Genomic DNA, 15,639 nt, shown 5'->3' with positions numbered 1-15,639 from the left:
GCAGGGGCTGCAACTGGCACATACCCATGGGTTGACAAATTCTTGTGTGCCAATAAATCATAAAATTCAAACAAAATGTGTGGGGAAATGCAAAAAATGCCCAAAACCAGAATGAAAGGCTTCAATCAATTTATTTTGTGTCACATTTTGCAAAGTTGCTGATAGGTTTCGAGACTTATTTGACAACCATATGAATTACAGCATACATACTGCATGTCGGAATGCCTATCATATCTTCAAATGTTGGATATTGTATTATGAACAGACATCGAAACACTAGATACATAATGAATGAGAACATTTGCTTTTAAACTTCTTTAGTCATAGGCTTTGAAAAACAATTTGAATGCGTTATAATATTTATTTAATATAATTATTTACCAAAAAAAGTTCAAAAATTAGCACATAAATCAGATGTAATTGTGACACATCAACAAATTTTTCTCCAGGAATGTCATATCATTGCTATAAACATGGAATGGTACAACAACGAAACAAAAAGTGACAAGTCTTGTGATATTTGGAATGAACTGTTACAGTGAGAAGAATACAAAATACGATTGTAGGTAGTGCACAGCTAACTTACTGAAGTTAATACAGACGAAAATCCGAGCTGGCAATACCCCTGTTTATGGGTCTGGTCGCGATTTAGGGGAAACCCATCCACTTCTGAATGTGTGCATGCGCAAACAAGAGAGTTTAAAAGCATCGATATAAACAAGGCATGATTAAAATCACACATATGACATATAATACACTGTACAGCTGGTTATAGTTAAGAGAAAACAATTGGGCCAAAAGGGCCCTAGATCACTCACCTCTGTGGGGCATGGCATGTTTCAAACCCAGAGGTTTAATTTAAAGAAACTTTGTGAGGGACTACAAGTTACCTTGAGGTGTGGCCAGTTTTTACCCCAGAGATATGATTTAAGCATTCTTTGTAGAGGGCCATAAGATGATGTTTCACACTAAAAATTAAACCGCTGAATCTTGCTTTTTAAGAGAAGATTTATAAAGTTATTGAATATATAAGTCAATAAAAATCCAAGACTACTTTGAATAGAACTGTTTTAACCCTGGTGCATAATTGGAACAAACTTTGAGGACTCCATATGATATTTCATAAAGAATATCAAAGATTTGGGACTTGCGGTTCAGAGGTGACATTTTGTTAGTTGTTTGCTATGTAAGTCTATAATTATAATACATCTGGTCAGCTATTTTTTTCCTTTTTTTATAAAGTACCAGAAAGTGGCATTTTCCCGATGGGCAAATCCGAAAAAATCTCAATTAAATGTTTAAAAAAATAAATAAACAAGGCTGTTTGTAAAACATGCATGCCCCCCATATGGGCTGTCCGTTGTAGTGGCAGCCATTGTGTGAATACGTTTTTTGTCTCTGTGACCTTGACCTTTGACCTAGTGACCTGAAAATCAATAGGGGTGATCTGCAAGTCACGATCAATGTACCTATGAAGTGTCATGATCCTAGGCAAAAGCGTTCTTGAGTTATCATTCGAAAATCATTTTACTATTTTGGGTCACCATGACCTTGACCTTTGACCTTGTGACCTGTAAATCAATAGGGGTCATCTGCAAGTCATGATCAATCTACCTATGAAGTTTCATGATCCTAGGCATATGAGTTCTTGAGTTATCATCCGAAAACCATTTTACTATTTCGGGTCACCGTGACCTTGACCATTGACCTAGTGACCTCAAAATCAATAGGGGTCATCTGCGAGTCATGATCAATCTACCCATGAAGTTTCATGATCCTAGGCGTATGCGTTCTTGAGTTATCATCCGGAAACCATTTTACTATTTCGGGTCACCGTGACCTTGACCTTTGACCTAGTGACCTCAAAATCAATAGGGGTCATCTGCGAGTCATGATCAATCTACCCTTGAAGTTTCATGATCTTAGGTGTATGCGTTCTTGAGTTATCATCCGGAAACCATTTTACTATTTCGGGTCACCGTGACCTTGACCTTTGACCTAGTGACCTCAAAATCAATAGGGGTCATCTGCCAGTCATGATCAATGTACCTATGAAGTTTCGTGATCCTAGGCCCAAGCGTTCTTGAGTGATCATCTGACAACCACCTGGTGGACGGACCGACAGACCGACAGACTGACTGACCGACATGAGCAAAGCAATATACCCCCTCTTCTTCGAAGGGGGGCATAAAAATTGTAAATTAAATGCAATTTTTAGCAACAGTAATTTTTCAATGCAGCTCTATGGCTTGAACCTTAGTTTAAACAAGGGCTGTTTGTAAAACATGCATGCCCCCCCATATGGGCTCTCCGTTGTAGTGACAGCCATTGTGTGAATATGTTTTTTGTCACTGTGACCTTGACCTTTGACCTAGTGACCTGAAAATCAATAGGGGTCATCTGCCAGTCATGATCAATGTACCTATGAAGTTTCATGATCCTAGCCATAAGCGTTCTTGAGTTATCATCCCGAAACCATATAACTATTTCGGATCACCGTGACCTTGACCTTTGACCTAGTGACCTAAAAATCAATAGGGGTCATCTGCAAGTCATGATCAATCTACCTATTAAGTTTCATGATCCTAGGCATAAGCGTTCTTCAGTTATCATCCCGTAACCATTTTACTATTTCACCGTGACCTTAATCTTTGACCTAGTGACCTAAAAATCAATAGGGGTCATCTGCCAGCCATTACCAATCTACCTACGAAGTTTCATGATCCTAAACATAAGCGTTCTTGAGTTATTATCCGGAAACCATTTTACTATTTTGGGTCACTGTGACCTTGACCTTTGATTTAGTGACCTGAAAATCAATAGGGGTAATCTGCGAGTCATGATCAATCTACCTATCAAGTTTCATGATCCTAAGCCTAAGCGTTCTTGAGTTATCATCCGGAAACCATTTTACTATTTGAGGTCACTGTGACCTTGACCTTTGACCTAGTGACCTGAAAATCAATAGGGGTAATCTGCGAGTCATGATCAATCTACCTATCAAGTTTCATGATCCTAGGCCTAAGCGTTCTTGAGTTATCATCCGGAAACCATTTTACTATTTCGGGTCACCGTGACCTTGACCTTTGACCTAGTGACCTCAAAATCAATAGGGGTCATCTTAGAGTCATGATCAATGTACCTATGAAGTTTCATGATCCTAGACCCAAGCGTTCTTGAGTTATCATCCAGAAACCACCTAGTGGACGGACCGACCGACAGACCGACATGTGCAAAGCAATATACCTTTTTCGAAGGGGGGCATAATAATATCGACAATTTGACAACACTTAGTTATTTATTTTATAGTAACCCTTTGATTAGCAACAAATTAAATACTTGAATTTCCCAATCTGAAGACTTCACCACCTGAATTTTCCCAATTGCAGTTGTTTTTTTCGCACTAATTTTTCCCAATTGGGCAAAAATATCACTTCTGGTTACCGATGGGGCGTAACAAGTAATGAACCCATGAGGCATGATTTTAGAAATCTTTGTAAAGGTTGCTAATAGATGTTACACACAAAATATTTTATCCACGATCCCATCCTTGCAGTTTAAGAGAAGCTTTGTTTAGTTGTTTACTATAAAGGTCTATGTAAATTATGTTACAACTGAGGCGTTGCCAGTCTTGACCCTATGTGCATGACTTAAACAATCATTGCAGAGAAGTCCTAGACAATATTACACACAAAATAGTAAACCCCCAAGCCTTGCAGTTTCAGAGCAGAATATTGTTTAATTTTCCAAAATTACAACATAATTTTAGCTCTTGTTACTTAAATAAGCAAGGGACTGAAACAATTCGAACAACTTTAAAAGTGGGTCACCTAAGGAACATTCATGTGAAGTTTCTTGAAAATCAGTCTAGCCGTTTAGGAGGAGATGTTGTTTGAAGTCAACTGTTGTCAAAGGACAAACAAAACACGACACTAGACGCTGGAAGGCCACATACCACAATTGCTTACCATGAGACCTCCGGTGAGATAAAAATATATAATGGAAGGTAAAATATGGAGAGAAAAAAAGTAAATTATAATTGATTCAATTACTTTAATACAGTCAATGAAGATCAACTTCTTATTTATATAAGAAATAATAGGTCTTATAAAATATAAGCTATCCATTAACTTCATGTAATACATTTTATATCTATAATATACCATAAAGTGTTTCCCTTATTATAACTTCCAAATAGGTCCAATTCCGGGACTGTTTTATCTTCTGTTAAATTTCAAACTTATCAAGGTACAAAACTGTCACTTAAATGTTGATGCAATATACGTCAGTTACTTCCCTTCAGTAAAGGTTAAAATGCCTCTACAAACTGGATAAAAATTAGGTTTGCACACATGGAATTAGGCACAGGGGAAACTTTACGAAGCAAGATTTGTAAAACGCATCATTTAGTTGTAAGCAGTTAACATATATACAATAACACTGTGAATAGTTTTTAATGGAAGCGCTTTTGGTTTTCACACAGAAACCATGAGCAAAGCGCAAAACAACAGTATTGCAACTTCCTGGAGTGTTGTGTTTACAAGGAGGAATGGCTACATGTTTTATAAAAGCAAAACAAATTAAAAATTGGTAAAAAAGAAGTAAAATTACTTTCACTATGAGTATACAAAAAATTAACTGCAAAAGAATGAATTCAAATGTTTGAAAAAAGAAAAAGAAAATAAATTATTATGAAGAAAATGATACAAAACAAGTTAAGTCTTACATCTTAGTTTTTAATGAAAATACAACTAGTATATAAGTATTAAAAATAATACATATAATAAACAAAACACATGTGTTGCTTGAAAAAGCTATTAAAATGGAAAAAACAGGGCTAACAAAACAAAACTGCCAATCAATTATGAGGATTATTTGAAAAAAAACACAGGTAATTGGTTTGTCAGTAACAAAACAAACTATTATAGAAAGACTATTTACAAATATGTACATGTACATATTATATCATCTTTACTATTTTAACTGAGCTATGTCCAAACAAAGGGTCATGTCCTAAAAAAGGATCATGGCCAAACAAAGAATCATGTTCAAACAAAGGATCATGTCCAAACAAAGGATCATGTCCAAATGAAAGATCATGTCCAAACAAAGGATCATTTCCAAACAAAGGATCATGACCACAAAGAACAAACCGTTTTACATTTAGCAGTTTTGTCTTGTCAATCCTGAATTACAGTAACATTATAAAAAGGTGGTGATGGATGTGCAAATATTTCAAAATTGACAGGCCTAATTACAATCTGTTTGACAAAAATTGTTTTCCTTCAATATCTATAGAAATATGAGACCAGTAAAGTGAAATGTAAAACTTAAAGCACAGAGTATACCACCATTTACTTCAATATGAAGAATTAATTTTGTCTTTCTGTTTATCCTTAAAAATGTTGCATACACTTGTACTTTAGAATACAACATTGAAATGTCAAAGCATGTCAATGCCTAAAATATCTGTACATCCATTACCTCCCCTGATCTCCTTATAGCTCATTGCAAAACATATTTCACTTTTAGCTTAAAGGTAACTTTCTTTGCTCAAAGGACCTAATTGTATGATGAAAAGCTGTGGTCACATCAATGACCTTCAAGTTTCCCAATTTTAAAGTAGCACTACTTGATTTCTAAATGAATAAAAAGAAAAATTCAAGTTAAATTAGGCAGCAAATTCAGAGAAAGATATTAGCATGTTTAAAAGTTATTCAAATATTAAGTAAGATGAACCAATATAATTTTGTATGGTTAAATAAATTATTAACTTATAAATTTCAAGCAGTGTTCAGAATTTCTAATATGCTAAAAAGAATATTGCAACGCTTTGATGGGCAATGGGACTGTTAACAAAAATCATTGATTATTCGACGGTTTTGCAGAGAGCTTGATTTTTTTCTCACACTCCTGAAAACATGAAAGAATATCACAATATCATAAAAAGAAAATAATTATTAGCTATTAATCAATTTTCTGTCAATAAATGTGAGTATTTTACCCTGTAATTGCAAGCTGCTATTGTGAATTATTGATAAAATGTTTAATGGACATATGATCAGACCCGTATTCACTAACTGATTCTTAGACTTAAGAATAAAGAATAGACTTGGAACTAAGAAAAATGCGTTAAGTATTTGAATATATACAGGCCTCCACTGGTGATTATGTCATTAACAACATGTTCTATATTAAAAATAATATAGACACAGATGTTTATTGCAGAGTTTGACTCAAAATTAAAGACATTCTTGAATATTCTAATTTAAAGAATTTTCTTTATTCTTAGACTTAAGTCTAAGAATTGTTTGGTGAATCAAGCCCTGGACATAATTGTTTGCAATTAATGTCATATTTGAGTGCTTTTTAAGTATGTAATGAAACACACGATCACACAATTAAAGTAATTATTATTGTTTTAACTGAGATTGATTAATTTTCAATAAAATTGAATTAACTAATGGAGGATACAAAACATGTCATATTATTTTAAATCTTATGACGACCAATCTGTATTATTTTCTATTTTCAATCACTAGCCCAACCACCAAGGGCTAGTGAAGTATAGCTTGTGCTAACTTGTAGAAAATCTGAAATACTATTTACCAGTATCTTGTTTGGGTAGTGAAAGTTCCAATTTGTTTACTAGCAATTATTGAATAGGGCTTATAGATTTAATCAGCAAATGATCATGTACTTACCATCATTAACCCATTTATGCCAAAATGGGTTAAGTACTAATAATTGGATAATTCACAGCTAGACCTTATCTGTCTGCAGCTACAATCATTAAACTACTAGATTAATTCTTAACCACACAAATACGCATTGGTTGTAGTCTGTCAAATTAAATTAAGACTTTTCTCACTAGATTCAAGATTTAAAGGTTTCATTTCCATCCCTAACATACCAATGAGCAGCAATTAGCATAAAACCCTAACAGACTGCGAGTTACTCGCAGACTAGTCTGCATCTGAGCAGGAAATTTTTCAACTGGACATTTAACTCACTTGATCTACATGGAGAATACTCTTCGTAATCTGTTGATGACGGACGCGCCACATAGCAAGTGCCCACTGGTTCCCGTTTGTCCAGACGATTAGAGAAGTATACATAGCGGGGAGCACACGCCTGAAAAAAGATTCAACTGAATGCAAAAGTTGTTTGATATGCAATACAAAACAAATAATTTTCAGGTATATAATACAAAATGTGATAACTGTCAAAATATGAAGATAAAGTTTTAGTTCCATGGCAATGAACATGCCTTCAAGAGTATAAAACTACCTGTTCAGATTTACTATAAATGTATACTTCTTTTAGTGTTTAAGGTATGCTCCAGACAAAATATAAAAACAAAAATAAGCAATTAAGGGCAATATCATAAATTTGCAATGCATACACTCTTAATTGAGATAAATTTACCTTTTAAGTTTAAAGTTTATAATTTTTAGATTTCAAGATACTCTCAGTGCAATTTGTTAGTAAGAACATTTACAAAGGGCAATCACTCCAAAAATATAAAAGCAAGGGTAACAGTTCTTGTGCACTGCACTTCCCTCCATGAGAGCTATCCATCTATTAAGCTTTAAGTAGCCAACTCTCTAAGTTTCCGATATAAGCTAAGTACAAAATTGAAAATATTACAGAAGGCCTTAAAGGCCCAAAGTCTCTCACCTGAAGTACGATGGAACTGACCTGCTCAGTGCAGCCCCAAGATATAATAAGCACAAATGTATTGACCAAGTTTCATGAAGAGTGAACTATAAACGTAAATTTTAGAGTGCTAACAAGGTTTTACCATAGCCATCTTAGGATAAATTCCCCAAACCCTGGCGGCCATGGTTTTCCACAGACCAGAACTATTTTCAAACTGATCCAAGATATAATTTAACCCTTTGCATGCTGGGAAATTTGTCGTCTGCTAAAATGTCGTCTGCTGAATTTCTAAAATTAGCATTTTCTTCGGGTTTTTTCAAAGAATATTATCAGAATAGCAAACAGTTTGGATCCTGATGAGACGCCACGGTTCTGTGGCGTCTCATCTGGATCCAAATTGTTTGCAAAGGCCTTCAAAATTCGGTTCCCGCACTGAAAGGGTTAAAAACAAATTCTGACCAAGACAATAGTGATATGAACATTGGACAATAAATGTCACTATTTGAGCATTAACCAGTTTTTACTATTATAAAGCCATAAAAGGAAAAATGCCCCGCCCCCTAGTGGCCATGTTATTAAACCAACCAGAACCATTGTCAAACTCATCTATGAAATCATCGGGTCAAATCATTAAGATCAGAAAATACATGTGTCTAGAGTCAGTGTTAACAAGGTTTTAATATAGTTATACATAGCCATATAAGGAAAGTCCCCACCCCAATGCAGCCATGTTTTTCAAGCAACCGGAACAATTTTGAACTCATTCAAGATATCATTACAATAAAATCAATGTTCTGACCAAGGTTCATGAGATCTGACAATAAATGTTGCCTCTAGAGTGTAAACCAGGTTTTAATATAGCCATATATAGCCATATAATGAAAAATGCCCCGCCCCCTGGCAGCCATGTTTTTCAAGCAACCGTGACCATTTTCACACTCATCCAATATATCATTGAGACGAATCTTCTGACCAAAGTTCATTAACAATAAATGTGGCCTCAAGAGTGTTAACAAGGCAAATGTTGACTCCGCACGACGGACAAAAGGCGATCACAAAAGCTCACCATAAGCACATTGTGCTCAGTTGAGCTAAAAATAAATAAGGGATTATTGTAAAAGAATGCCAATGCTATTTAGTCACTAAGATTTTAATTGGGCATAACTCGTACAATTTTTAAGGTAGGATAAAATAAAATCACACATCCGCAGCTTCATGTCATCCAAAAGAATGCCAGCAATTTAGAATGTTAAACGTTTTTAAGTGTAGAAGAACGCCTCTGCACAGGTTTTGGTCTAAAGAAAGACACAACACAGACTGACAGACAGGTCTTAGACTGACAGATGGTGATTTAAAGGGATCTTTTCACGTTTTGGTAAATTGACAAAATTGAAAAAAGTTGTTTCAGATTTGCAAATTTTCATTTAAGTTATGATATTTGTGAGGAAACAGTTATACTGAACATTAACCATGGTCTAATATAGCCATTAAATGCACCTTTTGAGGATTTAAACACCTGAAAATTACAAGGGCTGTTTGTAAAACATGCATGCCCCCCATATGGGCTGTCAGTTGTAGTGGCAGCCATTGTGTGAATACGTTTTTTGTCACTGTGACCTTGACCTTTGACCTAATGTAAGTTATCATCCGGAAACCATTGTACTATTTCGAGTCACTGTGACCTTGACCTTTGACCTAGTGACCTGAAAATCAATAGGGGTCATCTGCCAGTCATGATCAAGGGTTGGGGGTAGGGGGAGTGGGAGGTGAGAGGGGGGTATAATGTGGGGTGTTGTAATTTATAATATGTTTAAAAAAATTGGGGGGGGTATGGGGGTGAGAGGGGGTATAGTGTGGGGTGTGGTAATTTATTAGATGTTTAAATTTTTGTTTTGTTTTATTTTGTTTTTGGGTGGGGGGGGGGTAGGGGGGGTAGGGGGGTGAGAGGGGGTATAATGTGGGGTGTGGTAATTAATAAGATTTAAAAAAAAATTGGGGGTGGGGGGGTAGGGGGGGTGGGGGGTGAGAGGGGGGTTATAATGTGGGGTGTGGTAATTTATTAGATGTTTAAAAAAAAAATGGGGGGGGTGAGGTTAAGTGGGGGGAGGAAATATAGGTTGGGGTGATGTTGGTAAACAAGTATGCAAAATATAAAAGCAATATGTCAAGGGACAATGAAAAAATAACAAATGATCTCACACTGACATGAACAAATTTCCTCTATTTATATTTATTTTTTTTTTTGGGGGGGTGGGGATTGGGGGGTAGGGGGGTGGGGGTGAGAGGGGGGTATAATGTGGGGTGTGTAATTTATAAGATGTTTATATAAAATATTTATTTTATTATTTTTTTTTTTGGGGGGGGAGGTAGGGGGGTTGGGGTGAGAGGGGGTATAATGTGGGTGTGGTAATTTATTTGATGTTAAAAAAAAATAAAAAAATAAATGGGGGGTGGGGGGTAGGGGGGGTAGGGGGAATGAGAGGGGGGTATAATGTGGGTGTGGAAATTTATTAGATGTTTAAAAAAAAATTGGGAGTGGGGGGGTAGGGGGGTGAGAGGGGGGTATAATGTGGGGTGATTTATTAGATGATGTTTAAAAAAAACTGGGGGGGGTGAGGTTGGGGGGGGGGAGGGATTTTGGTAGGGGCGTGGGGTATTGTTTGGGTGGAATCCATTGTGGTATTCAGGTAAGTGTTGTTTTGTCAAAGTAATAATAAAATGTGATCATAAAAATTAACAAATGATCTCACACTGACATGAACAAATATCCTATATTTATTAAACATGAAATTTAAACTTATTGCATTTGTTTCCCCTGTATATAAGAAAAATATAATAGTGTATTACCTCCCCTGTCCTGCTTATATTTATATTAATCAACAAAATTAAACATTAACACAATATTTAATGTACAGAATATACAAAAAAACTTCATATTCTGATAATATTTTACTGATCCACTTTATTTTACTCAAAGGATGATGTTTCATTGGGCTGATAATTATAGATTTAGGATTACAGACCAGTTGCTTCAGTTATATTGTTCAGAGTTCGCCCTGTTGGCCACGTATGCATTCTTGAGTTATCATCCAAAAACCATTTTACTATTTCAGGACACCGTGACCTTGACCTTTGACCTAGTGACCTCAAAATCAATAGGGGTCATCTGGGAGTCATGATCAATTTACCTATGAAGTTTTATGATCCTAGGCCCAAGTGTTCTTGAGTTATCATCCGGAAACCACCTGGTGGACGGACCGACGGACCGACCGACAGACCGACATGAGCAAAGCAATATACCCCCTCTTCTTCGAAGGCGGGCATAATAAAGCGTTGCAACGCGAAATGATTGAATAGTTTGAAGAGTTCTGTTGTTGTCGTTTAAATTTGTGAAACTACAAAGATTGCTTATATAAAGTATAAAATATGTCACCCATATATGCTTGGTAGGATGGCCGAGCGATCTAATTGAGTTTTTCTTCAGGACTCCGGCGGTCACTGGTTCGAGCCCTGCTGCGGGCAACTGTGTTTTCCTTTTTTTATTTTATTCTTGATTTTTTACTGGAGCTTTTTAGATCCCATGTTTACATTTATCAATATAAAGCATTTAATAACAAACTTCATAACATGCCAAATTCTGTGAAAAGGCCCCTTTAAGCATACCACGTCCTGTGTACTATGTAACATTATACATGTACAAATCAAAGTTGAAAAAAATATTATTATATTATATTATAATTTTTTTTTTAATGAATCAAGGAAAGACAGAGGTAACTATAAGCTACATTACACTTTTTAACACTAAAGATACAACATTTGGCAATAATGTTATTTTTCCCACATCCATTTACAAATTTGATTCCTGGATAGGAACTAACACTGTCAAAAAGACATCACTGTCCAATCCCATTAACTGATCTTTCATCATCTACCATGGCCTATTTCCTACATGAAACAGTAATCTCTGCTGGTAATTTCTGGGCTTGATGTTGGCCTGGTAGCCAGCAATTTATCATGTTTCACTCCATCCAATCATTATGCCATTATCATGTTCATCAATATATTGTAACTCAAAGTTCTTATTAGGAGATCCCTGTTTACCATTTCCCTTACAGTGAAGGTTTTATTAAGGCAACACTAGCAGATTGTGTTTTTCCAGATACTCACAAATGCCAATGGGCTTAGCTTATTAACAATCTGTTAACTCTGTTCCACAAATTTGACAATTTAAAAAATACATTTAATTAAACTGATACAAAATACCCTTAGTGTGCATAGTATTTCAAACTGTAAAATAATTGCACAACGTTCCATCTTATATAGAGACACTAAATTGTGTTTTTGTGTTTCTAGACATATAAAGTTTAAAACATATAAAGATTTTTCTGGACTATGTCTTTACCAATAAAACTGTACTTTATCTGAGCTAAATATTACTGAAATGCAGCACCATGGCTGCTATCTACAACACTGCTCTGATGACCAATTGCTGATTTAAGTGTCCAAGTCATGAACCCAATCTTCTGGTTTAATGAATGCATCAGACTTGTTGACACTCATGGAAACCAAGGGATGTAAATGACCAGTGATTTCCATAAAAGTGGCCAAGTGTCATCAGAATGTCCAGTTCCCTGCAATTTTAACTGAGGACATTCAAGTGTCCATTTGGTAAGAGTTCACAATTTCAGAACAGAACATAGGAATATAACATAAGTATTCTTAAAAATCAATATTTTGCAGAGTGCAGGATAAATTAAGAACCTACACAGGGTAATATATCACTCAATATGCTTCATTGTCCTCCAAACCATGGAATTTCAGCCTTTCTTTTCATTAATTCGGTTTCCAAGTACCCACCCTACCCCCTTAACTCATTTATGCCTAGTGGACTCTCTCATCCTTCTAAATTGGATCAATTTATTTCAAAAACAAGAGATGTGTTCGTCAGAAACACAAAGCCCCCTATGCCATGCTTTGAAATAAAATTTCAATATAACATTTGGCAGGTTTAGAAATTATCTCCCTTTTATAGCTTATTACTTCCCTTGGATTGTATTTTTTTACTTTTGACATTGAAGGATGACCTTGACCTTAAAATTTGTTTTGTATTATATCCTTTAAAAAATATTACTTCCCTTGTGAAATTGATCTGTACCTGCCAAATGATATAAAATAGAAATTATCTCCCTTTAAATCTTGTTACTTCCCTTGGATTTTGTTTTTTTACCTTTGACCTTGAAGGATGACCTTGACCTTGACCTTTCACCACTCAAAATGTGCAGCTTTAAGAGATACACATGCATGCCAAATATCAAGTTGTTATCTTCAATATTGCAAAAGTTATGGCCAATATAAAGTTTTCGGACGTAGACACAGACAGACAGATGGAATGATGGACGGACAGACATTTCAACTGCTATATGCCACCCTATCGGGGGCATAATTAGGGATGTGTAGTATATTTATTTCTATTTTTAGAATATTTCTTACAGAAATTCCTTTAAGCAAACAGCGCAGACCCTGATGAGACGCCGCATCATACAGCGTCTCATCTGGGTCTACGCTGTTTGCCAAGGCCTTTTTTCTAGACGCTAGGCATAAATAGGTTAAATGAAACCCCCCAGAGAGGGAGCACCTGTATAAAAATTGTCCCAAGTTATCAAGTATTTTTTCGTAAATATTAATGTCAAGTGATATCATACAAAATGACTTCAACAAATAATGTTTATAAATTCCCTTTTCTGAAAAAACAACAACACTTCCTTCTTAAAATTGTCTTTACATTACCTTCTCCTTTTGAAAAGGTCTCACAACAAGATGTGTTTGTGAAACACTATGTCCCCGTATATGACGTTTGACCTTGAAGGGTGACCTTGACCTTGACCCTTAACCACTCAAAATGTGCAGCTCCATGAGATACACATGCATGTCAAATATAAAATTGCTAGCTTCAATATTGCAGAAGTGACATTACATGAGCAATTTTGACCCATATATTTGGCCTTGAAGGATGACCTTGACCTTGAACTTTCACCACTCAAAATGTGCAGCTCCATTATATACACATGCATGCCAAATATCAACTTGCTATCTTTAAATTGCAAAAGTACTCATAAAATGAGCGATTTCGGCCACATATATTTGACCTCTGACCTTGAAGGATGACCTTGACCTTTCACCACTCAAAATGTGCAGCTCCATGAGATACACATGCATGCCAAATATCAAGTTGCTATCTTGAATATTGAAATATTGCAAAAGTGTACATTAAATGAGCGATTTTGACCCATATATTTGACCTTTGACCTTGAAGGATGACCTTGACCTTGACCTTTCACCACTCAAAATGTGCAGCTCCATGAGATACATATGCATGCATATCAAGTTGCTATCTTCAATATTGCAAAAGTTATTGCAAATGTTAAAGTTGGCGCAAACCAACAGACCAACCAACAAACCAACAGACAGGGCAAAAACAATATGTCCCCCACTACTGTAGTGGGGGACATAAAAAGATTGCATCTCTGAGATTGTTGTTAAAAGAACCCTTAAAGACAACATGTATCTCATAATTTCAATTTGTTCATACTAACCAATTGTAACCATATGAAACCTACTTATATTAAGTTTCTGCAGCTGCCACCAATCCCAATTTTTATTTGCACTACAAACTGAAGAGCAGAAGTGTGTTGGTCAGAAAAGCTTTTACAACACAGGAAGTGTGTTGAAACTTAATGATTTAATCCTTTACCACTCAGAAACGCATTTAGATACATTTGAAGTCCTTTAGAAGATCAAATTAAATTTAAGTCCTTTCTTAATACATTAAAGTTTGAATGGCTTTATTTCTAAACCCTTATATACTGACGAATAGCAAACAGGCTGTTCTGGTATTATGCTGTTTGCATATAGACATTTTCACTATACTTTTAAGTGGGAAAGGGTTAAGTGCATAAACAATTCCAATGGAGACATGTCATGCATGTCACAGTGTCAAACAATTAGGACACCAATTTTTGCTATACACGTGGCTTGTATTTCAAGTTTGGAAAGCCATCTTCCAAGTCCAACTCTGTTTCTATACATTTTGTGGATCAACCAGACTTTAACCCATTTATGCCTAGCGTCTAGAAAAAAGGCCTTGGCAAACAGCGTAGACCCAGATGAGACGCCGCATGATGCGGCGTCTCATCAGGGTCTGCGCTGTTTGCTTAAAGGAATTTCTGTGATAAATATTCTAAATATAGAAATAAACATACTAGACATCAATAATTTTGGAAATAAATTGATGCAATTTAGAAGGATGGGAGAGTCCACTAGGCTTAAATGGCTTTAACAATTAATATTTTCTTGTTTACTAAACAAACAGCCTCACAGGCCTTTAGAAGTTAACCCTTGAAACATGAAGGAACTGTTTTGGTCAGCGTAGACTTGGAAGGAAAACACAGTAGTTAACTTCATAAATACCAAAATGTGTTGTTGTACTTTCTTGAATTTAAAATAATTACATAAAATTTTAATTTCAACTTTAATTATTGTAAAATGAGAAATTACCTTCATTAATCAGACAAAATGCTTTTGCGTTTGCCAGAATTCTAACAATGAATATCATAAATATGAGTAACATTTTGACTTGCCTGATTTGCATCATGTTGGGAACAAGCCGGAAATACTAGTCTTAAGTACAGCACTTGTAAAGTAATGAGTGCTTGAGAATAGAAATGTTCTTTATGATCATCATGGAAAATGTCAATGCATTGATGTAGAAAAATCCAAATGTTTTTTACTAGCAACGAGGCTTTATAGGCCCCTAATTTCATTCATATAAACAAACATTAGTATATATTTTTCAGTCGCCTTGTATAATACAGTAATATGTATTTGTTTGTAATAAAAAATAAATGTGATGATGAATAATTTCATTACATTGGAAAAGATTAGTAGATAAAGAAGCAACACCTTTGCATGTGGAAGTTT

At 35.4% G+C, this 15,639-nt stretch overlaps 1 protein-coding gene across 2 annotated transcripts in view; it reads right to left on the bottom strand.

Annotated features, from left to right (window-relative positions):
• The window catches only part of LOC127863233 (integrin alpha-8-like), a 95,397-nt gene that overhangs the window by 51,044 nt on the left and 28,714 nt on the right, over positions 1–15,639 (bottom strand). Inside the window, exons 4-5 of one of the 2 annotated variants that reach the window (XM_052402615.1) lie at positions 7,014–7,134; positions 587–669 (exon numbers count right to left, since the gene is read on the bottom strand). In XM_052402615.1, the coding sequence (XP_052258575.1) occupies positions 587–669; positions 7,014–7,134 (204 nt within the window). The remainder of the gene's footprint in view (positions 1–586; positions 670–7,013; positions 7,135–15,639) is intronic. The other variant, XM_052402616.1, reaches the window with a different exon arrangement.

This window comes from Dreissena polymorpha, unplaced genomic scaffold (assembly GCF_020536995.1).
Source record: "Dreissena polymorpha isolate Duluth1 unplaced genomic scaffold, UMN_Dpol_1.0 chrUn003, whole genome shotgun sequence".
Lineage (NCBI taxonomy): Eukaryota > Metazoa > Mollusca > Bivalvia > Myida > Dreissenidae > Dreissena > Dreissena polymorpha.
This window is presented reverse-complemented; position numbering and strand designations above follow the sequence as displayed.